The sequence below is a fragment of the Nematolebias whitei genome, chromosome 15 (genome assembly GCF_014905685.2).
Source record: "Nematolebias whitei isolate Nwh7 chromosome 15, NemWhi1, whole genome shotgun sequence".
Lineage (NCBI taxonomy): Eukaryota > Metazoa > Chordata > Actinopteri > Cyprinodontiformes > Rivulidae > Nematolebias > Nematolebias whitei.
This window is the reverse complement of record NC_056512.1, coordinates 22,391,492-22,416,252: the sequence shown is the minus strand read 5'-3', so window position 1 is coordinate 22,416,252 and position 24,761 is coordinate 22,391,492. Positions and strand designations below refer to the sequence as shown.

Genomic DNA, 24,761 nt, shown 5'->3' with positions numbered 1-24,761 from the left:
TTAATCAAAATGCAAGAATGTACAGTGAAATCTGTGTAGCACTGACAAAATATCACTCAAACACAGACTGACAAAAAAGATCTCATCTCTTTAGAAATCCAATCCGTAAATGATAAAAAAAACAAAAACATTTTTTTTAGTCCTCATGGTGTGTTTTTTTCCCCGTCTGTCGGCGTCTCTGACTCTTGGTGGTCTTCCCGCTCCTGTGTTTATTCTCGACACCCGCGGCTCTCTTGTCTGTCCGATGGCCTCGTCTGCCTTCCCGCTTCCCTTTCCTTTTCCGCTTGCTGGTATAGGTGCTGAGCGCTGCTGTAAGGGAGCAGATTCTGCAGCAGAGAACAGAGAACAGAATTCATCTGGACTGAGCAGGTAGAAGAAGAATAGGGAGACAAAACTGAACAAAGCCATTCTGTCACTACTGTTCTATGGAGACAGAACAGAAAGAAATGTGCAGCTATTCTTACATAAAACCTCCATTTCCTTACAAAAAACAATTGCTATTCTTACTGATGCTCATTTGTGAAAACCTAGCAGCTTACTTTTTGCTCTTGATCGGATCTCTGGCTTTTTTTGGCATGGCAGGCATTTTCTCCTCTTCTTCATCTTCATCCCCGCTTTGTTTATCAGCCTGTCAAAAAGGGATAATTCATATTTAAGTTAGTATCTTAGGAGTTTTTTTTTGTTTCACACCAACACATTTATAAAATATTTAATATTTACATTAGTTGCGGGTCGGAGCAGATGTGCTCCTGAGAGGTCAAGGTCACTTATGGTCGTCACGGTGACGGTGTGGTTCGGGTGATCATACTGCACCGACTCTGTTTTACTGATGACTGCGTCTTCCAGGTCATCTTCTGCGTCCACTGTGAGAGGGGAAAGGGGGGCACAGGAACAAAGAAAACGGATCCTGATGACTTGAACTTCAAAATAAAGACAAACAATGGATTTGTTCATTAAACTCACCGAGAGCTTCTCTCCTCTCCTTCAGCATCTTTATGTATTCTTTATGTCGCTGAAAATAAAGAGCAACAACTCACAGCTGCACATTCTGCTGGTACATAAACATGCATTTAGGTTTGTGCTCATTCATATTTGAATGTTTACACTTACTTCCTCTCTGACTCGGCTCTGCTCTTCTTTAATCTTCCTTTTGATTTCTTCCACTGCTGCTTTTTTCCTCTCCACCTTTCTCTTATGGAAACCAGTCAGATAGTCTCTGATGGGGTAAATATTACAGTATTATTATTATTTTTTTAATTGTGTTGGAAGGTTTCTACGAAACACTGAACAAAAGGCTTATTTTAAAATTCAGATGGTAATGTTTTTAAGATTTTTCACTTAAATTTAGTTTAGAATAAACTATCCTTTAGGTACAGAGGATAATGTACAAATTGTTACTGTAAATACCTGCGGCTCATTAGTTTAAGTTAGTCGCATTTTACACACAAACAGTCAACATATCTGTAAATTTATTTTAACTTCAATTGTTGGTAAATATTTCTGTTCCAACGTTGTTATGCTAGGCTAATGCTAGCTAACAGCTTCAACATTTCGTTAAAATTTAACTTACTGTCTGTCTTTGTCGTCAAACATTACGACGCATTTGTTCTCTCTTTTCTTGGACCCTGGCTTGAATTTTGCCTTTTGTGTCCCATGTTTATGATTTTTCATGTTGTTCACGTGAATTTCACAGCGTTAGATTTCCGTCATTTAACTTTGTCCGGCACGAAACACGTTCCTCTTGAAAAGTTCCGCTGAGCTCTGGCAGTACAGTCCAAATGACAAAAGTACATTTGCAATCATCTTAGGATCGTTTAAAAAAGACTAATGATATAATTTTAACAGCTTTATTGTTTATATTTAACTGGTTTTAATTAAATAATTTTTTAAAAACAGTATATTAGGAAAAATTAAAATGCAAAACTTGGTTTGCTGAGTCTTTCTAAATGCAAGCCTCAAGCTTCAACTGAGTTCTCTCATTAAACAAGTTGTTCTAACAATGAGTCAACAGGGTTTTTAGTTTTAACATATTTTGTTTAGATGTGTTTAAATTTCAGGCATGAGAAAAATGAGCAAAATCCAGAATTAGGTTGGAAGAAACCCTAACATGATTCAGGGCTCATTTTGCTTTCACCAAGTCAACCATGAGCGGTTTATATCACATTAATGTAGACATAACTGGCAAGTTATGCATCCGACAGCTGAAAATTGGCTGAAATGGACATATGCTGAAGAAAAATTGTCCCCAAGCACAGAATAACTCCACAACAAAATCACTAAAAATACATAAACTGTGCAGAAAGCTGTGCCCTCAGCGAACTATGTTTACTGAGCTAAAAATGGTTTTACATTAAAGATGGTTCAGGTCAAACATAAAACATACTTTATTGTTTCTAAAGTTTTTTTTTTTTTTATCACACTGCTTCCAATTTTGTTTTTAAAAGTAATGCGATATAAAAACATCTGTTTTTAAACTTAACTTATACATCAACAACTCTCCACTTTGCTTTGCTCTGTCCTGTCTGTGAAACTGCTTAAAAGCCTCTCTTCTACAAATCTTTGGTCAGTTGATCCCTCATCGCAATTGATAACAATTATTTCTTTGAAGAGAAGACAGGCTTTAGGCGAGCCGATTTGCCCTGTTGGCACACATGCGGCTGGATATCTCATCGACTTGGAAGACTTGAGGACGTGTCTATCTCTGCTGTCATCCGTGGATGTTAAGGATGCATTTATAATTGGATTTATGACAACTACTGGTTCCTGCTTTTTGGATTCCGTTGGTTCCTGGTTTATCTACAATCAAGGAAGTCGTGGCAACACACTTGGACCTTGTCAGGCTGCCTGCCTCATATTGTCATTTGTTGTTGTTGTCCACTGTTGTCATCACTCTTTGTTAACATTCAGGTCTCTCTTGTAAATGAGTCCCTGAGGCTCAATGGGATTAACCTGTTTAAATAAAGGTTGAATGAATATGTTGGCTTGGTTTGTGCCTCGAGCACCCAGACTCAAATGCTTTTGGCAGAATGGATCAGATCTCTGGGATTATTCTCAGACACGGTCCATTGGTGTGGTCATTTAAATTGGACGTTCCGGAAGCGAGTGGACCGACAGACTCAAGGTAGATGTCATTAAAGTTCTGCCTGTCCCAAAACAATCATGTTTATCTGAATTCGGCTCCCTGACTGGCCTTGACAGGACATCTTATCGCCACCCACCTGGAAGTTTTGTAAACTTGATGCTCTGCCCCTCCCTCCCCTCCTACTGAGGAAGTCTATGGATGATTCAGAGGGGCCCAGCTGAATAAATATTCTGTCATCATTTCAGGACTCTTTAGATTGTCCTTGACCCCCCCCCCCCCCCAGTGTGTACAGATCTCACCAGAGGGAACTATTTGAACTGAGTGATTTTATCTGAATTCTGCAGTGCCTCTGTGTGTTCTGGACATGCTCACCGTCCTTGTGTACCCCCCAACAACCCCCCTGCAGAATGTCAGTGTCATTATGTGCTAGTGTGCAAGTTTTTTTTTTTTTTTTCATTTTCATGCTTTGTATGCAGAAAGCTCATCAGAGACTCTACTTCCTCAGGAGATTGAGACGCGCTGGTCTGGGAAGCTCAGTCCTCACCTCCTTCTACAGGTGTGCAGTGGAGAGCATCCTGTGCTCCAACATCAACGTGTGGCATGGAGGCTGCACAGCTGCAGAAAGAAAAGCTTTGCAGAGAGTGGTGAAGGCTGCACAGAAGATGTTGGAGTCAGTCTCCCCACCATCACAGACATCTACACCTCCAGATGCAGGAAGAGGGCCACCTGCATCATGAAGGACCCCACTCACCCAGCACTCACACTTTTTGCCCCCCTCCCCTCAGGAAGGAGGTTAAGGAGCATTAAGTGTAGAACCACTAGACTGAGGAACAGCTTCTACCCTGAGGATGTTAAGACTCATGAACGTTACTTGAAAATTATTCTGATTGAAATAATTGTTTGAAAAAAGGGGCAGATATAAGATTTTTTCTTCTTTCTGCTGCCTTTCATTTTAAATCTCTTGTATCTTTTTTTATATGTTATGGAATTATTTTGTACTTTTTTAAAATGAATAAACTTTATACCATACCATCTTTAATCAGGATAATCACCGTGAAGAATCACATCATGTTGCTGCTGATCTGTTTCATGTTGCTGATCTGTTTCATGTTGCTGTGTTCATGCGTGCTCATCTTCTCACACTTCGTGCTGCTGTTCGGCGTAATGTTTTTGTTGTTTTTATGCTTAGCATATTTTTAGCTGATGTTTTTCTTAGTTCATATCTTAGATCTGTTTTTATTTTACATTTTAATACTTTTGTTGGATGTAACTGGGACCCTGTGTACACAATGTCATTCCACCACATGTACTACATGTGGTGGAATGACAAATAAAGATCCTTGAATCCTTGAACCCTTTTAACCTTCAGCCAAAGATTAAGAGCATGTTAGGATTTTTTTCGTCTCCAAACCCTGTGTCATTTTTCACCACTTTTTATTGTCTGTCCAAACAGGTCTCACGTGTAAATGAGTCTTGGAGGCTCAATGCGATCCATTTGTTTAAATAAAGGTTGAATGAATGAATCCACAGTGGGAAAAATCTATTAATTAATTAAGAACTGAAGGATTTCTAAATGTTTTTAAACCCCGACAGGAAGGTGAAATGCTTTTATGTTTAAGATCGAGCTACAAGAAAATATTTTTTAAATGAAGTTGTTACAGATTATAAAATGTCCCTGCCTTATAACAGACCACTGCACGCTACATTTAATTGTAAATATGATGCACATATTGTTTTGAACAGCAGTAAACATCGAAAGCATGAAAACTATTGGGCCAATTTAAGTTACATGTGAAGAAATGTAAGCAGAAATAAACGTGAAATGCTCAGGGAGCATCATATTTGGGTTTAGTGGCATTTATAAAGAAGAAACAACATAATTTAGAATGAGATCACTGCTGGTTTCACACCTGCCAACACCCTCCTGAGTCAAACACATGCAGTTTGGTCTTGTTTCAGGTTTAAGTGCAGAAACGTCAACTTCCTGTATTTCCCCTCAAAGTAACACATACCAAACAGGAAACACACGGTTGTGTTGTTTTATTGGAAAACATTGAAAGAAACACAGAAGTTCAAAGAATAAAACAACTCGAGGGGAGAAAACAAAATGTCACAATTAAAAACAGCAAAAATGCTTTCTTGTGCACTAAATGTAAAAACTAAATTACTTGCAAATGTTTTTAAATGTTTCTTCAGATAGTTTAGTTGGAAACTTGTTTCATGACTATGTTTGGACATTTTAAAACCAAGGAATCACATTGTTTGAGAGGAGTGATCCCTACAACCTAAAATAAAGATCTAATGAAGGATTTGAAATAAAAACGAGATATATAAAAAACATTTTTACTATTAGAGATCCCCTTTGGACAATGTCTGGCCCCTCAAGAGCATTTATCTTACATAACCATTAAATAGATTCAGAGCAGAGAGACAGGATTGACAAAATGTCGTGATAATTACAAATAAAAAGTGAACTGGACAAACATCACAAAAATAAAACTCAGTCATCCTCAGCTGCTAAAACATGTTTTTCTACAGAACACCAAACCCATTTTGCTGAAGAGCTTTAGATGCATATCAAACCTTTTTTTTTTTTTTTAAGACTTCTAGTGAAACTCCAAACATCTTTTATTAGTTTTTGACCTGCGCTACTTGAAACTCTGTATAAAAGGTCAAAACCTGAACTCTGTGTCTGTTGCCACAGTATTCACCCCCCAGCTGCTGCTCAGAGACATTTTCAAACCCGCTCAGGTGCAGAAAACGCAGGCGAAGGTTCGGGAACAATAGATGGAGGAGTAAAAACTAAAGGTCTCAGATTGTTGATGTAACACGGTAAAGTGCTCCTTCTGAATAGAGTCTCCAAGAAATAACTCCCAGTTTGATCTACTTTATCTGCTTATATACAACTTATATACAATCACACGGTCTGTATGAATGCAACGACTTTAAACATGCGATAAACATCTGGACACCTCTGTGAGTGTAGACAGTTCCTCCGTTGGTTCACTTTTAGCTTTCATTTACACATTCAGGAGCAGCAGCAGCTTCCTGTCTTGCCTTTAGTTTCAATAAATTCTTAAGAGCTGTGCTGCTACGATCAAATAAAACGTTATAAGAGACTGAACCTTGACTTTAGAGAACAGTTTTAGAAGAACTGATGCGTTTCTCGTTTTGTAGTACAACGCTGGCATCGTACAGTGTTTGAGGTAGATAGACGCCACCACTCACTGTACGGTTAAAGCGAGCTCCTCTGCAGCGCAGACGCACTCAGACCTCTGCTGAAGCCCTTTAACATTAACTGAACAGTGCACGCAGCACTTACGCTGCTTCAGTAACGACTGCACGGCTACGACTAATTCGTGAATTGATGCATCGGATTCATTTCAAGCAGCTGCTAGAAACTGGTCCCTTTTTCTGATTTTGGGCCCAGTTGGCATTGTTCTGTTGTGCGCTCATCTGGAAGTGATTAGACAACATCTGTCAGGATGTATATATTTTTAAATTAGCAAGAAAGTAGACCAGAAAAACAAAATCTTTGTTTTTAATTGAAGAATTAAATAAGTACCTCTACTGGGCAGGAGGTGGGGCTAAAGAGCTGCAACATTTCAACTAGAGATCAAACTGTTAAAAGGTGTAGCCATTAAATGTTTCAGGGCGCTTGCAGCAGTTTGAAGTCTACATTTTCCATCTTATAATCAGAAGTTGTTTCTTTTTGTGTGCGTTCAGGAAGCAGCGATGGTGGTGCCCCCGCTGAGGCGCAGCAGGATCTGTTGACAGTCCTGCAGGGACCGGCGGTCTCCAACGCGCTCCAGGGTTCTCTTGGCCTCGGCCAGCAGACGGGCTCGGTGACCTGGCGGGGTCAGCAGAGGCATGGGCAGATGGCGGCAGGCGAGAAGGATGGCATGAGCCCGCTCCCTCTCACCGACGACACGCTCCCCCTCTGGCGGCAGAGAAGGAGAGGAGCAGTTTAGGTGTCGATGGCATCGATGTGTTGTATAAAACTGTTTAAAATGAGCTTTTAAATGAAAAATGACCGCAGCTGAAGCTCAAGGTGCACGGTGTGTGTAGTTAACGAGTACATGTGTCGGCGTACCTGCAGAGTATGAGCTGTGTGTTCTGCGTCGCAGGTTGTGCTCCAGCAGCTGGTGTGTCCTCGTCGGACTGGCTCCAGCCATCAGCCGCACCGTGGTCTCATGGAGGAACATCTGAGACACAAGAGAACACATGGGTATCCAACTTTAACAAAAATGTGACCAAAAAAATTAAAGTTATTTTTCTGATCTTGTGTTAAAGGCAATTAAACTTTTACCACCTGATGCAGTAACTTTATAAAAGTATACAGTAGTCCCTCTCGCTACGTCGCAGTTAAGACTTTCGCAGACTCGCTCTATCGCAGTTTGTGAACGTACAGTACATAATGTTGTACAAAAAATAAACAAACTGTACAGGATACACGATTGTCAACTTTAATATTACTCACATGATCGGGACAGTACTGGATACAGTACTGTACAATAAAAAATTAACAAAAAAAAAAACTTTGGACAGGCGTCGCCATTTTGTAGTGTTCTCTCAGTATAAGCTCCCACATAACCAGGCGTACTTCACTCTGCAGGTCTGCGCGTACCAGATTAGACTCGACGTGGACTCAAAGTGGACATCCCCAAGCCATGTCCATGCAAAGATCAATTTTTACGACCGCATACATGTACTCGGTGTTGCACAATAAACTGCCCGGCGACGGACTGTTTTGTATGCGACACAAATGTATAAAATCCCCTTCTTCATCCCTGATCTGATTTAATGGACTTTTCTTTTGTTGTTTTTGCCAAGAGACAAGTGATCTCTTCCTCATCCGTTGATGCCATGACTGAAATGGTGAGAAATGAAGGAATTTGTCACAAGAGAATTAAAATCAGGTCCAGCGTGGCTGCGGGAGGGTCTAGAGATTTCCTGGTGGGCTGATCTGATGTGTGGGCTGCAGGGCCAGCACTCCCTGTTTTTTTAAATTTTTTAGAACTTTTTATCAACAACATATAAACACAGAACACTGCTGCTCCTGGGCTGCCAGCTGCCTCTACCCAGGGCTGCCACCAGCTCTCGTTTTTGTTTTTTTGTTTTTTGTTTTGCGACCTGTCAATCAATCCAGTAGGAGTGTCAGCAAATGACCAATCGGTGACCTCAATTTGTCATGAAGGTAAACGCCCCTTGCCTGCGGAGCTGGGCCGCAGCCCATCAGGGTGTACACTCGAGTATGAAATCTGAACCGTTTGCGGACAATGTGCACAGTGTCCGCGCGGCTCACGGAGTACACAGTACACTCGAGTATGTGGGAGCCTTAATCCTCCACTGTATTCCCCCTCATAACGACCATATTTCCCAGAAGCCAACAGTGCCGCACCCAGAAGCCCCATTTCCTTCTGCTGAAAAACTAGAGGGAAAGTTCTGATTTGATCAGCACTCAGCGGATGCAGAGAAACCGCAAGGAACCCACTGAACCGGAGCAGAACCAGACTTTCAGACCCATTGGTGAATCTTGAGAGCTGGTACCCGGCCCACAAGGACTTCCGAGCGGGGACGCGCACTTCCGTAGGTCCAGAGCCGTTTCCGTTGCCCATCGGGACTTTTTTCATCCAGACTTGGACTCAATCAACCACCTACGGTCCCACGCTGGCCTACTGAAGGTCCACTCCATGCTCCGCCCTCAAGAGCTGCACTGAACCAGACTAGAACCGGACGCCCAGACTCGAGAGGTGAACCCGAGAGCTCCTAGCTGGCCCATGAAGACCTCTGAATGGGGATGCACTGGTAGTAGCTACATACAAGTATGTTGTTAAACTTAGTAGGTTTAAGAGTTTAGAAGATTGATTGTGGGCTTTGTTGCTGCAGGGAACGTCTGCAGAATTTAACAGAGTTGGACCAGAACCGTTCTGCGGAGTTGGTGAGTAAAATTTAGTATCTACATATAGAGTACTGTACGCACGTTGTTAAAATGACGTAGGTTTAAGAGTTTAGAACACTGCAAGAGTGTGGGAAGGATTTCTAAAGCCTTAAAATATATATAAACACTAAAATAAATATTACATCGCTACTTTGTGGATTTTCATTTATTGCGGTTTTATTTATTGGTGGTTTGGAACCGAACACTTGCAATAAAAGAGGAACCACTGTGAATGTTTCCTTTGATGTTGCTATGAAGTGAACAATAAAAACTGATTGGAAGCATAAATTCAGAATGTGGTAACTTGTAAAGTGAATCTGAGGTATTTTATGTGTAAATAAATCAAAGATGCTAAAAAAGTACAGCCCTTTTCTGTCAGCGTATCTAAAGAACACACTGAGGTAGATCTTGTCATGAGCGTACCTTGTGCTGCGCCTGTCTGTAGCACTGTGTGAGCTTCCTGAGGGCGCTCAGGTCCCTCTGGAAACCAGCCAACTGAGACCCAGGAGCCGGACCAGGCTCCCCATTACTGCTGCCTCCTCGCTGCCACAAACTGGTCCTCAAGGTCAGAAGAAGGTCACAGATGAGAAGCTCCACCCCCTTGGGGAAAAAAAAAAATCACTCATGTAGTAGCTGATTAAAAATATGAAGAATTACATTTGAGACAAGACAAATCCGATTCCTTCAATCCCATCATCAACAAACTCTGCATGCACGGCAGAAATCAACCCACAAACGGTTAGTGAGATTCGAGGCGGTGCAATGTCAGGTGGTGCGGTGTGTAGCGGGTGCGTGCAGATCAGAGAGGCCTCTGTATTGCACTGCAGACACATTGCACTCAGCTTCAGGATCATGCAATGCAACTACAATGCACCACAGCCACCTCCTTCCACCCACACTGCGCACACACAGCCCCACTGCAGCCTGCCCTGACCACCACAGAGCACGCAGAGGAGCAAACATTTCAAATCAAACGTGCACGTTGAGCAAAGTGAAAGAACCACAACCCAAGCTCAGATCTGAAGCAGAGCCAGTGTTTGGAAAGTCAGGAATGGAGACATTTCTTGCCGTCGTACCTTGTTGAGCCAGTTTCCAGACTGAGCGAGAGGCACGGAGATGCTGGAGCGCAGGTAGCTGCTCGCTCTGTCACAGTGGGAGAGGCAGGACACCACCCCCTCCCCTTTCAGAGGGGACAGGCTCATCTGGACTACCTTACACAGAAGAAGCACGGCTTTGGGCAGAGGATGGCTGAAACAGACAGGATTAGTTTAAATATTTCAAAAGATCTGAGATCCGGTGGTCTACAGCTTTGACACTTTGTGAACTGCTTTGCATCAAACTGACACCAACAGAAAAATCAATGTGCAGCACAATCTGACACATTTTAATTTACATTTAATTTGTTAATGCACTTACTCAAGAATGTGCAGCGCTCTTGGCATTCGCTCTGCTTCAGCCAAAAGGGATCGGACAGCGACATCGTCCCCCTGCAGCCAGTGAACAGCAGCCTTCAGGACCAGAGCCCACCAACGACTCACCGGGTCCCCCACTGGAGGTCACAAAGGGGACCAATTTTAAAAACAGAATGCTTGTTGGGACAACAGTGGGCTGTTGGGATCAACTTCTCTGAAGTGTTTAAAAAATGTTGGAATAAAAAGAGACGAGTCGTATAAAGCAGAGGAGGCTGCATCAATTATTGTTTCCACAAATGTTCTCCGTGTTTAAATCTGATGCAAAGTATTTAATAAAAGCCTGACTGATTGTTATCTGTGGAAACTAAATGACTGCCAGAAAAAAAAAACATTGTTGGCTGTAAAAACAAAGAAAGCTGCCTTCAGTTTTACTCTCTTCACCACATTAACACTGACTGTGATCAATGCTTTTTATTAACAAGCAGTTTTTTTCCCCAATATTAGTCAAACCTGAAACAGTGGTGTGACTGGGAGGAGTCGAGAAGGGTGGAGGAGAAGAGGGAGAGTCCTCCGTGCAGCTGTTCAACAACTCGAGGAACTCCAGGGCATTGGAAAACTCCCTGAAAAAGTAGCAGAGCAGAAAAAAAAAACACACAAAGAAGACGATTAGAGACTGAATGAAACTGAGTGGAGACCTTGAGGATTGCTGCCGTCATTCACTGCTGTACCCAGAGTCGTTCTTGCAGCTGCCCGAGTCAGAGTCGCTCTGCGGCTGGATGAGGGTGAGAACAGCTCTCTCCAAAAGCTTCCTGCAGAAACATCGGTGCAGCTGGGCAATGGGGTCAGCTGCAGCAAAACAGAAGGGAACAACATCCAAATGACACAAATGAAGGCCTGGGCCTCGTTAAGGGAACACATACAACCCACTGCTTTGAAGGACAAGACTTTACACGAAAGTCACCGTATGTTGAGAAATGATAAAGTTGTAGCTGTTCTGGTCACACCTTGAAACTAACATTATGTCCATCCTCATGATTTGTTCTCTCAGCTCCAACCACATCATTGTAAAACTGACTCTTTTCAACTGTATTTGGTTCATTGGTCAATTAGTTGTGTGGCTCCATCCTGACATGGATCGACTCCAAAGAGTAATCAGTTGTAAAAGTGCATGAAATGATTAATTTGCGTTTCATTAAAATTCACCCATTTGTTTACAAGATATTTTATTAACAGACAAAACGAAAACAGGTTGAAACTACTGTCTGTCTCTTTTAGTGGTGGGCAAAATTGGAAAAAAAGAACACAAAGAAACAAACCTGCGTCTAGGCCTGTCACGATAATAAATTTTGCTGGGCGATTAATTGTCTCAGAAATTATTGCGATAAATTATAACACTGTTTAAAATTTGACAATAATTAGTTATTGTCAACTTTAAGAAGAAATGTTGGTAATTTTTTGTGTGCAGTACCTTTTTTGACCACTGGATGGCAGAATAAGACAGTTTGAACTGAAGGATGGATAGTGAGGGAGCAAGCAGCGCGTCTCTAAGAAAAAAACGGGAGTGAGGCCCCTTGACATGACATGGGCTGTCTCTTTTCAGTTCTCAAAATGGTGGACGCTCTGTGTGGTTTGAGCTCTTTAGCATAGCATTTTTCACACAAAGCTTTTAATTAAAAACAATTCAGTAAACAAGTTCTCAGCTTCTTTTGCAGAGAAAAACCTTTTACACGAAGGCACAGACTTCAACTGTGAATTTTGGTGCTTCGACAAGACGGAGTTTTTTTCTCGAGGTCTACCTGTAAGCTTAGCTCGTAGCTTAGCTTCTCAGCTTAGCTACTTTTAACGATCCAAAAACACGATTTTGGACGGTTAAAACAGATTTTAAAGAAAAAACAGAAAGGGAGGGGTCAGTAAAGAGCACCGGAGTTGATCCTTTTGTCATCCAGTGTCTTCAGTAGAAAGAGAGAGACACAGAGAGACGATAAAGCTGCTAAATGAAAATGAGGTCGATAATTTTCGTTTATCATGCGATTAATTGATTTATCGTTTTATTGCGACAGGCCTACCTGCGTCTCTCTGAGAAGTGTACACTTCATCGCCGCTGTCTGACTTCACTGACCAATCACAGCTCAGGAAGAACTGCCGGCCCAGAGGTGTGAAGAGCCAGTGCAGGACGTCGGGGATTTGTTTGGTCTCTGACTGGTTGGCCACGCTCTCTGCACAACCCAAAAGGTAACCCTGGGAGACAAACACAATGGGAAGTGATTCAGACCCATTATGGCTGCTTTGAGTCACCATTAACAACAGCAAACATTAGCTACACGTACAGGCAGACAAGAAAGGTGGTGGCCCAGGATGGTGCGCAGGGCTGTCGCTGCAGTGACATAAATCTGAGCGAGTTGAGTCGGGGCCATCTTGCTTTGGGCGCTCTCGCTGAGGTTAACAGCACTTAAAGACAGAGAGAAAGCCCACAAGCTGCTGCGCTGTGGCAGCTTTCCTACAAAAACAAGGAGAGAATACACACATGACTTTGTTTAAATCGTTCTGACGTGACTAAGGCTTAAAGTGAGGTCTTGCATTCAGCTGCTCTTGTTCCTGTGCACACCGTGCACTCTGTTCCCTGACCTGTGAGCTGCAGTTGGCTCAGCTGGTGGTAAACCAGCGCTGCGTCCCTTGCACTGGTCCTTGCCTCCTCCCCTTCATGCTTCCCTCCAACCTGATGGACCAGCCAGCCCAGAGGTGTTGGACGATGCAAGCAGTAGCGAATCAAATTCCAGGAGATGGAAAAAACCAGGTCCAGACTGGTGGAGGGAAGAGCTCTCGCCAAGACAGACAGACAAGTCTCCAAACTGGCCATGGCTGCTGTGTAATCTCCCTGGAAGAGACAGGCGAGAGAAACAATGAGCTGCTCAGGATTCAGCACTGAGAGGCAGGTGAGACAACTGAACAATGTCAACACTTAAGACATAAAAAAATCTGATCAAAACCAAGCAGGCTTAGAAACATCAAAACAATGAGATTAAAAAATGTGTGAGGTGCTCAGTGATGATAAATAATCCCTTTATGTGCAACTAAAGGTTGATTAAAACAGGCAAAGACTGTTTCTTATATGATGTCATTTTACATTTTTAGAGACTATTCTTTAATAAAAGCGCATTAAAGTGCTCCAAGTTTGTCCTGCACTCACCCGGTTGAGATGCAGGTCTGCTTGCTTGCGGTGCCTCCAGAAAGACACAGATTTGGGCGAGTGAAGCGGCGTGATGGGCTCCCACAGGTACAGCACTCTGACACAGCCCCACAGAGCTCCCACCCCGCTCAGCACCCACACAATCACCCACGGCAACAGACACCACAGCCAAGACGCTGGAGAAGAAAAACATGAGACAAGGTCTTAGCTCCTCTGAGAACCTTGAAATCAAGTTTCTGTCACATAAAAATTAGTCACTAGAACAGCTTATCAATGTTTTTAAATGAAAACAAACTGGAGCTGCTCACCGAAGTCCTGCGTGTGAGAAGGGAACCAGACGAGCTTGCGGGATGAGACGGGGCTTGCAGAAAGGCCAGAGTTCCCCGAGGCCTCCGAGCCCAGCAAAGAGGGCAGAGGGTTCAGGGACAAACAGAAGAAGGTCAGGGCACACAGGAGCAGACGGGACCGGTCCATCACTCCCACCGTGGAGGGGGAGTCAGGCTCACTCTTCACCTGCGGGGAAGTGAGAGGCATAAAGAACCGGTGCACAACACTGCTGGACTGTAAAACTACGCATTTCATGAATATTGTATTATTTAATTTGAAATGCATTCACTGTTGCATTAATGATAATAACGTTTAAAAGTGATTATTTTAATAAAATTAAACGAATAGATAAAATTCAGATGCACTTTGTGCATTTTGAACTGATGCAGACGGAAGCCTTCAAAACCAATCCAGAGAACACCACCCATCCTACGGTCGTAGCTTTTACCTGGTCATGATCCATTAAAGGACTTCCTGGTTCAGAGTCAACGCAGTATGGAGAGAACTGATGTGGAGAACTGGAGCCAGAATCAGAAGCTGGAGGTGACATCATCACTACTTCCTGTTTGAGCTCCATATCCTCAGACAGTGTCACCGGCTCTGGAATAGAAAGAATCACTCACTGTAATCTTAAACTGCAACGAGTTTTAATCCGGTCTTTAAGTTATGACACTTACTGTTCTTCTGGTTGGCCATCTTGAGGGTCAGGTTCTCTTGCCGTAGTTTTTGGTTGACCTGCTGCAGGTATTTAATGTAGTCAATGGCCTTCCTCAACACCCCTGACTTATGCATCTGAGGGGAACACACAAGAGAGGATGGTAAACCTAATTGTTATAACAGCAGCTTTCTAAAAATTAAACATTTATATGTTTTAATCTACCTTTGCATCGTTGCCCATAACCAGGTCTCTGAGCTCCACAATCTTATCATTGATGGAGGATCTGTATCTCTTCTCAATGATGTTGTGCGTTGTTCTTCTTTCACCCTCCTTAATCACAACTCCCGGCCCCATGGTGCCTGCCATCATCGGGTTCTGCTCCACGCTCGACCTTGCTGCGTGAGTGCAGGTGGAGACTGGCGGGAGCTGTTTGATGGGCAGCTTGTCCCCTCCTCCCCCCATCACAACAGGAACAGTGGTGAGAATGTTGCTGCCCATCAGCGTCTGGGAACAGAAATCAGTGGCGGTGCAGTGTTTAAAAAACGTTTTATGAAACGAGCTCTACAAAAGGGAATTCTCGTGTCTGTGCTGCTCACTGGGACTTGTAAAGCTGTGTTCTGGATGGGTGTGGTCAGGGTGGTGATGCCTGTAGGGCTCTGCATGGTGGACAACACCTGTGTCCCGTCTGCCTTCAGAGTTGTGAGAACCAGTGACTCTGTCTTTAGAATCTGAGGCTGTTGAACCAAAACCTAAAGGATTAAAAGCACGTGTGTAAGGATTTTGTATTTGGTTAAAAACTTAAAATGCTTGTTTTTAATAAAAGAGCTCATTATTTGGCTGAGAGCCCAAATATCAGAACATGCGAGTGTTTCGTACTCACAGGCACTTGTTGCACCTGCTGCTGCACAGCGTGGACTGCAGCGGGCGCGGTAGAGAGGGTCTGAATGGTCTGACCGGTCTGGGTCAGGACTCTCTGATGCTGGATGGTTACCGGTTGAAGCTGTGGTGACGTCATGATGCTCTGAACTTGTGGTTGAAGAACTGGATGAATGAGAAGCATGATGGGTGATTTTCCTTTGCGTTCATTCAATTATTTGACACTTAAAGCAAAAACCCTCCTGCCCTTTCCCACAGTCACCTTGGAAACTGGGAGCAGGACTCTGATGGCAGATGACCGGGCTCTGGATGAAGCGTGACTGTCCACCGTTGGAGGCGATCATCACAGTTTGAGCCTGCGTCTGGATGGGGAGAGGCGTCTGGCAGTGGGTCTGAACCAGAGTGTGGACCGGGAAGTTCTGGGTTTGTAAGGGAACCCCCTGGGTGTGCATCTGCATTTAAGTAAAACACAAAGATTTATGTTTTGGGAGGTGTGAGATGTATTATTGGCTGTGGAAACGGTGTACATCTGTTCTCCGTGTGTTGCTGCTAAATGGTCATCCTTGTCGCTGACTTTCCCATTGGTTGGTTATTATTTACAAACCTCTGCTTGGGCTGGTACCTTATTATTAATGTGTTTGTATGCCGTTTCTTTCGCCCTATAAGTCACGTTTTTTTGCACAATTTGCATGCCCTTTGACTATTACGCCGGAGCAACATATTTATTGATTTTTTCCCATATTTATAAACCAATTTGAGATATGACCGTTTTCATTCATTCTGACTGAAAATAACCATTTCCCACTTTATTAGACATATTTGGACTGATGCGACTTATAGGGCGGTGCGACGTGTACGGCAGAAAATACGGTAAGTAAAAACCTTAACCTGTACAACCTCTCATAATATTTTACAAATGTCTGTCCTCAGAACGAGAACATCATGTGAATAAAAACTTTAAATATTTTGCCTCCATTTCTTGGAATGATTTCATAAATTTGTGAGAATTTGAATGATTTTTAAAATGTTGCTCGTCTTTATTGTAAACGGGGTTTTCAACCTCAACGAGACTTATACCTGGATTGAAAAAGGCTGTACAGGTGGTTAAAGACATCCTGAGCTGGACATGATGTTTTATTATCAGTACAGCAGAAACGGACAGGACAATCACGAGAACATCTTTGGAAAAGTCATTTAGCTCCTTCACAACCACATATGTATGACATGTAAGAGCTCAGTTTTCAGTGCATAACCCAACAAATAAGGTGCATGATGTAGAACAGCAGAACTAGAGGAAGAATAAATACAACTTTAAATATTCGATACCTGGATGGTTGGTGGGGCAGTCTGTTGGGGCTGTGGCTGGATGGGTTGGACCATCTGAGGGCGTGGCTGCAGCAGCGGAGGGCTGCGGATCACCTGCTGAAGCACTGAAGGAGTGGTGATGGGGGAAGGTGTCTGTGCGGGAGTGAGGGGAGGGGTGAGGGGAACAGACTGAAGGGACAGCGTCTGGGAGGAGGGGAGGCCTACACTGGTGGTCTGGTAGACCGCGGGGGCTGATGTCTGCGGGGTTTGAATGGTCGGCTGCAGAGCGGAGCTGACGCAGCCGGTTTGTAGAGAGCTCACTGCGGGCACCTGGTCCTCAAACATGTCGGAGAAGTCCCCCACCTGGTTGCTGACATACTGCAGCATCTCTGTAGAGGTGTAAGAACAAAATCAATGGCAAGGTGCACACGATATTTATAAAAGACAAATATGAGAACAAATTTTACTTTAAAATACAGTTTCACTGCAAAGAATGCCCCACATTCAGGAGAGAATACCCTTGTCTATTTGGCAGCACGACGGCTCAGTGGTTAGCACTGTTGCCTCACAGCAAAAAGGTTCTGGGTTCAATCCCTGGTTGGACCTGGGGTCTTTCTGTGTGGGGTTTGCATGTTCTTCTCGTGCATGCGTGGGTTTTCTCCAGGTACTCTGGTTTCCTCCCACATACCAAAAACATGCATGTTAGACTGCCTTCAGATCCAGGCCTCCCTTGCAAAAGAGATCTGTGATCTCAAAAGAGATTTGCCTGGTTAAATAAATAAAAAGGTTAATAAAATGTATTTCATTTATTTATTACACGGCTGTCATGAATCCTTATAAAATACAGTACAATTGCCTTGGTAGAGGTTTTATTAAGGTGTCTACATCTTGCAAAAAGATAAAACTACAGGCTGACCTTGAAACGACATTTATTCTCAGCGACGTCGCTACTGCTCAGCTAATAAATCAATTCAAACCAGCCTTCAAAAGTGAGAACCTTGAGATAAATAAAGCTGTAAAACTGACGGCACTAAACAACGACAGCTAAGATGGCTGCTTGTGCAGCTACGATCACACAGGATCCCAGCTTCAGTTATGTAATGTGATAATGTCAGCTCATTAATAGTTGCATTTATAACAAATTCTTGGTTAAATGATAATTAGGGCTTTAGGGGAAAAATAAACAACTGAGACCAATTTACTTAGTCTAGTTGAATAAAACAGAATAATTTTAATCAATGAATCCATTTAAAAACTAAACCACATGAAGACAAATTAATAATCACTTGTGATGAAGTAAAACTGATCAATTTCTTTACAGCATCACAAATTTAACAACGAGTGCAGGACTGAGTGAGCGACCTATCGCTGTTGGAACGGCTTCTACAGAGCTCATGGTAAAGATGAGGTTTGATCACTGACAGAATATCTTCAGGTGTCAGGGTCACCAGCCTTTAGCCTTGAACTTAGTCCTGCTCAAAGACACCGAGCCCAGACAATTCAACAAAGAGCCAATTTATGGACCCTATGAGAGAGTGGCTTTAAATAACCAAACAACATTACCACTGGACATTCTGACTACACTGTTGTGTCATCACACTTACCGACTGGTTACTGTGTTTATTTTATGAACTGGAACTCTGAAATAAGCAGATATTTCTTAGTTCAAACTACTGGAACACCGTTTTGTCCAGCTTTCATGCTTCCCACAGGTTTACTGCAGGTTAGGTTAGCTACACTGTGCGCTGATCAGAACTGGGATGTCATTGTGGGATACAAGGACAGATGTTAAAAATTCAAAGCTGAGTTATAAACTAAATACTTCATTTAAAACAATTCATTACTCAGTGTTCACAACTGCATGAGCCATTAAGACAAAAGTCATGTGAAAACTGTTGCAGAGGTTCAAAATGCTGCAGAAAGTATTCATTCAAAACAACAACTGCTTGATCAGAGTTTAAAGTTGCTGACATGAAAAAGATTAAATAAAATGAGAATATCAGTGTTTCCGTTTACTCTGAATCCATCAGGTAGTAAATAAATAAAGAACAATGTTCAACCTAAATATATTTAAAAAACTATTATTAGTGGCTCTTGCATGGACAGATTGTATAACTAGAAAGGCACTATCAATGCAGAATATTGAGCGTAAATAAACAACTATTTATTAATGAATATCATATCAATATTTTTCATGGAAGACCTTGCATATTTCAGCAAGACAATGCTAAACCATTTATTGTGTCCATTGCAACAGCACAGCTTCATGATCCAAGAGTGCAGGTGCTGAAATGACCTACAGTCCAGACCTGTCACCTACTGAAAGCATTCGTCTCGTCATGAAATACAAAAAGTGGCAAAGACTCGGGGCTGTTCAACAGCTCCTACAGACAAGAATAGGACAAAGTTCTCCTCTAAAAACTCCAGCAGCTGGTTTCCTCAGTTCCTACACATTTATAAAACTTGTTTAAAGAAGAGGAGATGCCTCACAGTGGGAAGAATGGACTTATCCAGATGTGCTGCTGCCATCAAATGGAAAATATCTTTATGTAGTCCTACAAAATGTATTCTTTCTAGACTTAAACTAAGTAAAATATGAGTAAACTAAAACTAGATATAATTTGGGCAGCATGTTGGCTCAGTTGGTAGAGCTGCTGCCTCTCACCGAGAAGGTCGCCGGATCAAATCCCGGCTGGGGGACCCTTCTGGGTGGAGTTTGCATGTTCTCTCCGTGCATGCGTGGGTTTTCTCCAGATACTCCCGTTTCCTCCCACAGACAAAAAACATGCATGTTAGGCTGATTGGTGACTCTAAATTGTCTTGTTTGTCTCCATGTGTCCCTGTGATGGACTGGAGGCCTGTCCAGGGTGTCCCCCACCTCTCACACAGTGACTGTTGGATATGGGCACCAGTGATCGAAAAGCAAGAAGCGGGTGAAGATAATGGATGGATGGATAAAATTTGGGTTTCTGAAACTTGAACGTCATTGCATTCTGTTTTTATTGACCTTTTACACAGCGTCCCTACTTTTCACAATAGGGGTTGTAAGCAATTCCTGCACATATTTACAGTAGTAGTATTTAATAACCTTTAGCTAACGCGCTTAATGTGACTCATGAATCTCTAGAAAATCACTGTGAAAAACACATGACTGTAATGCCACTTGGTTGTTGATGTGTACTGCTGACTATACATGATGCTGATCTGATGCTGCTGATTATTTCATGTTGCTGTGTTCATTGGTCCTCATCTGCTCACACAGACTCATGTTTGTGCTGCTGTTGTTTTGGAAGATTACCATTAGTAATTAGTGTATTCTTAGTTTAGTGAATGTAGTATATTCTTAGTTCATGTCTCGGATCTTACTAATGTTTTTCTTTACAATTTGTGTTTTTGTTGGATGTAACTGGGACCCCGTGTACATAGTTTCGTTCCACCTCATGTACCACATGTGACGTGAATGATAATAAAAATCATTGAATCTTTAATGATCCAAGTAAAACCCAGGGAAACACTTCAGGAGCTTTCTGACGCTGCTGAGTGTATTGCATGTACAAAGAGAACAAAGTGCACGTGGAACTTGAACAGGTGAAAGAAAACTCATCTAAGAGAAATACGCTGCCACTTCATGTACGGGCTCAAACTGATGATGGAAAGAACTATTCTGAGCTTGTTAGTAACAGCTGTCATTCGGAAATTGTTTTGCCGCAACATACAACTTTTATTAAGCAATTCATTCCAAGACACGCCCTGATGCCCAGAACAAGTGCAAGGAGATGAACTAGATACACTAATACGATTCCCTTCATGGAAACCCTCAAGTTGAAAACAAAATTTAATCAAGAGTAACAAGAGGACAGGAATAGAAACTGGTATGTGAATATGGTTAGGAGGGGGGCGGCTACTCATTTTGAAATAGAAATGTAGCCCCTTGCAATATACAAGAAAGAGAGAACTGCTTAATTAACCACAACTGCTCACACTGGTTCACTGTGGGACTCAGAGCAGTCAACAACAGCCTCCGTTTAATTAGGTTGGATGTTTTTAAATACGAGGCACTTATGAGACCAAGTCTTGAGAAGACACATTTAAAAAAGTAAGCAAAACACAACAGCAACATTAATATACATTTGTTCTGCCAGCAGCCCTGTCACTATTCACCTCCACAGGGGACAGATTGTTAGAGGCAGTCAGGACAAAGCAAGGAGGTCCTGAGGTTTCAGCTCAGCTGACACCGAGCATAAATCTATTAGTCGTTTTTAAGGTAAGGGTTCCTATGGTTTCTAAAACTGGCTTATATTTTTCTCCATTTTGGACAGAGTCCCAGTGGGAAGACTGTATTTATCCATTAGTTGTGGGCTGTCACCTATTAACTCATCAGCTGTCATTTCTCTTTCAGTCTGTACATTCCTCTCTTTTAGACACAGTGATTAAGTGGGATTATGTAACTGTGGCTAATGTGCCATCTATAACTGTCACCCACCACCCAAAGGCGGAGGAAAATGACAACGTATTAGCCCATGTTTTTCTGGTACAAAAATATCTTTCAAACCACTAGATCAATTCTCATGAAACTTTCAAAAAGTACTTTATACATTACAGTGAAGCCTCGCTATAACACAGTTCACCTTTCACGGTCTCGTTGCTTCACGGATTTGCATCGTGCATTGTGTTCTGCATTCTGATTGGCTAAACAGTCTTTCCAGTACAGTAGTTATTTGTATAAAATGTTTATACAGTACTTTTATTTGTTAAACAAATGCTTGGGCCTGTAAAAAAGGTTTTGTTATTTGGTTTGAATGTATTATGGAGTATTTCATTGTGTAATAATTGTAAAAAAAAAAAAAAAAAGGTTACTACGTCACGGATTTCGCCTATCACGGGTTCTTTTTGGAACGTAACCCCCGTGAAAAACGAGGGTTCACTGTATACGTATATTATTGATTAAGATTTGGAGTCGACCCATAAACCCTAAAACGATCACAAACCACTGCATCGACCTCTCCGCTCTAACCCTGTCAGAAAAACAAAGAGTCACTAATCTGGGAGTGATAATGGACCCTTCCCTGAAACTTAACAATCATGTAAACATGATTGTTAAATCATGCTTCTTCCAACTGAGGCGGCTGTCTAAACTGAAGCCCATATTGTCCAAAAAGAACCTGGAGACAGTAATACATGCATTCATTACATCTAGGCTTGATTACTGCAATTCACTCCTGTTTGGTATCAGTCAGACCTCCATTGCACGACTAAAACTGGTCCAGAATCCAGCAGCCCGATTTTTAACCAGTACAGGCAAAAGAGAGCACATTACACCAGTTTTGGCCTCACTGCACTGGTTACCGGTTCACTTTCGAATCCAGTTCAAAATACTGATGTCTACAAATCACTGAACAGTGTCACCCCCCCCCCCCCCCACCAGATTTGCTACAACCGTATGTCCCACCACGTTCCCTGAGGTCAGCGGACCAGTTGCTCCTCACAGTTCCAGATGTATGAAGGCAGCAGACCAAGAAGTGATTTAAAGATGAAAGTGTACCAGTGAGAGAGTCTGCATGAAGTTAATGATGACCAGTTAACCAGTGAATACAGGGTGCAGTGGTGGGTACGATAATCACAGCCAGTTATGAATCTTAGTGCACCATGATAGACAGCATCCAACATCTGCAGGGTTCTTGTAGGAGCGTTCATGTAAATAATGTCACCGTAATCAATGGAGGGAAGGAAAGTCACAGTTACAAGTCTAAAAAAGTTAAATCTGGTCCTCTGGACATAAAAAAAACCCCAAAGCAAATCAACAGTTACAAGGTGTTTCCTAGCATTCAGAGTTAGACAGGATCTGTTTCTGAAAAAGAAACCCAGTTTAACTTTCAGTTTCTTTACCAAGTTTTCCACATGAAGCTTAAAAGAGAGATGTGAGTCGACCAAGACCATCTGCATTTGGTAGCAGGTCAAATGGACAAAGACCGTGCAGAATAATGTAGTATTTTAATTCCACAGCAGAGAAATCTATGTAGTCTCTGTAAGGAGGTCAAGGAAAGGAAACATCGGTATTGGTATCGGCCAAATAAGTTTTAACATATTGGATATCGGCCAAAAATCCAATATCGTGCATTCATACAGTTTAATGACATTTTCAGAAAATGATGCTTGGATGTATGGATATACAGTATCAGAAGACAAAAGCAGGTTTATTTCACGGTTGTGAAAATTGATCTCAGAAGCAGTGTTATTTGTTTGTTACGAATGTTTTAAAGTACAGTTAAGTTTAAAGACAGTAGGTACTTTTAATCCCAAATGACTAAGTCCAGTATAAGAAAGCGTCAAACACACGATCAGTCTGATTTGGTGACGGGGCAGAATAAAATCCCCGTTCTTATGGAAACCTGGTGACTCTGCACTCATCAGCTCAGTCCTTTTATTGTCGACTGAATTTGTTTGCCGCTGGTTACAAACTTGTAGAGTTCACGAGTGGATCTGTACAGAAAAGCTGGAGCACAGATGTTGCTCAGTTAAATCAACACAACAAACTTGGCACTGTCACAACAGTAAAACTACAACTCCAACATTTCTCAAGATGTTTCACACAGAGGAATAGAAATGCTGATGTTTTTTTTTCCAGAAAAAAATCCCCATTTGTTGTTTACTGTTTTGCCAAGTTTATTTTTTTGGTTAGTTGTTTCCCTGTGATGTAGTCGGGTTTTCTTAAAGGTTGTCCTGCTTTAATTTTTGTTTTCTTCAGCATGCTATATTAAAATCTGTTCAGTTTTTTCAATTTTTTATTAATCCTAGGGTCACCCAAAAACTTACTCCCTTCCACATGTAATACATAAAAGAATAATTATATAAAAGTCTTAAATTTAAGAGTTTCTTGATCTTACAATCAGACTGTCACTGTTTGAGCAGGCTTTTACATTTTATCTTTCGCATCTGTTCACAGAAAGTGACAACAGCCTGTTAATACTAACAATAAGAGTTTCAGTCTCACTAATGACTGATAATAAATACATATAAACAAAATAATGTCCAAAATGTTACTGCACTTGTGTCAAATTGCACTGAAAGTAATTACTATAGCAAAATATGTACATGTGTAAAATAAAATATAAACAATACATTTATAATTTTACATAAATAACACTGAAAGTTGAGATAATAAATATTACCAACAGTTACTTTATCACGAGCTGAATTTGGGATATTTTGATGATTAAATAATCAAATATCAGACTAGCTATTGGCAGTGTCTCTGGAAACAAGCCAACATTTAGAAACACAACAACACACGCCATCGACAGCCAACAGACTCACCGTCAAAGTCTCCTAAAGTGAACTCGTCTCCCAACTCCGCTAAGGTCGAGTCCATGTTGTCCACAGGAGCGACGTACTCTCCGGCGTCCATCCTGTCTCAGCGGCTCGCAGCCCGGCGGCTGTCACCGGAGCGTCGCAGAGGAGCCAACACCAGCGGGCTCCACTCAACCGGCTCCACAACGACACCGTCTTTATCTGAGCTAAACCAGTCCCCTTTATCAAAATTAAGTTTAGACAGGGGAACCTCAAACGACGTTACCGTCGTTAAACTCCTTCCAAATCAATATGTTTTCGACGGGACGCCATCTTGCTTTACGCTAATTACGTCATTCACAAACAGAAGCGGTGGCCCAAGACGGCTTCTGATTGGCTGAAACCCCGCCGTTCTTGTCGTGAGACCAGTTACCATCGTCCAATGAGAAGGCTGCATTTACTGTGGTGTGATGGTACGTCAAGCATCAGAAGCTGGTGTGTCATTTGAATGAACCGCCCCTTGTTTTTATAAAAAATAAATACACATTGATAATAACGATGGCTGCACCTACATGTGATGGATGTTATGTGGTCATTGACCAAAATGGTGTTATAGGTTTATAAACAAATGCAATGTCCTCAACCAAAAATGGCCTAAAGAAACATTTACAAGAGTTTCTTGCATT

At 42.1% G+C, this 24,761-nt stretch overlaps 2 protein-coding genes across 2 annotated transcripts; both read right to left on the bottom strand.

The window, feature by feature from the left end:
• On the bottom strand, positions 1 to 1,726 carry nol12 (nucleolar protein 12). The gene is made up of 6 exons (XM_037689481.1): positions 1,571 to 1,726; positions 1,111 to 1,216; positions 964 to 1,012; positions 721 to 863; positions 540 to 628; positions 1 to 326 (listed from the first exon to the last, which is right to left on the bottom strand). Exons 1-6 carry the CDS (start codon positions 1,669 to 1,671, stop codon positions 137 to 139), a joined length of 678 nt encoding a protein of 225 aa, XP_037545409.1. The 5' UTR covers positions 1,672 to 1,726; the 3' UTR covers positions 1 to 136.
• A 3,385-nt stretch (positions 1,727 to 5,111) lies between these two features.
• srebf2 (sterol regulatory element binding transcription factor 2) lies at positions 5,112 to 24,457 on the bottom strand. Its single transcript, XM_037688891.1, has 20 exons — positions 24,103 to 24,457; positions 16,810 to 17,177; positions 15,746 to 15,935; positions 15,488 to 15,648; positions 15,204 to 15,356; positions 14,830 to 15,111; positions 14,627 to 14,741; positions 14,398 to 14,549; positions 13,931 to 14,135; positions 13,623 to 13,798; positions 13,061 to 13,310; positions 12,763 to 12,932; positions 12,502 to 12,673; positions 11,164 to 11,281; positions 10,946 to 11,055; positions 10,440 to 10,572; positions 10,100 to 10,271; positions 9,447 to 9,623; positions 7,176 to 7,287; positions 5,112 to 7,022 (listed from the first exon to the last, which is right to left on the bottom strand). The coding sequence occupies exons 1-20, from the start codon at positions 24,191 to 24,193 to the stop codon at positions 6,805 to 6,807; spliced, it is 3,525 nt and encodes a 1,174-aa protein (XP_037544819.1). The 5' UTR covers positions 24,194 to 24,457; the 3' UTR covers positions 5,112 to 6,804.
• Between the last annotated feature and the right edge of the window lie 304 nt (positions 24,458 to 24,761).

Coding starts and splice junctions, on each gene's coding strand:
- srebf2 (XM_037688891.1), bottom strand. CDS start 24,193: ATGGACGCCGGAGAGTACGTCGCTCCTGTGGACAACATGGACTCGACC. Junction 13,311..13,622: donor CAGACCTGCATCTCAACCGG/GTGAGTGCAGGA, acceptor TGTCTCTTCCAG/GGAGATTACACAGCAGCCAT. Junction 7,288..9,446: donor ACAGACAGGCGCAGCACAAG/GTACGCTCATGA, acceptor CTTGTGTCTCAG/ATGTTCCTCCATGAGACCAC.
- nol12 (XM_037689481.1), bottom strand. CDS start 1,671: ATGAAAAATCATAAACATGGGACACAAAAGGCAAAATTCAAGCCAGGG. Junction 1,217..1,570: donor TTTGACGACAAAGACAGACA/GTAAGTTAAATT, acceptor TTACCCCATCAG/AGACTATCTGACTGGTTTCC. Junction 629..720: donor TGCTCCGACCCGCAACTAAT/GTAAATATTAAA, acceptor CCTTTTTGACAG/GCTGATAAACAAAGCGGGGA.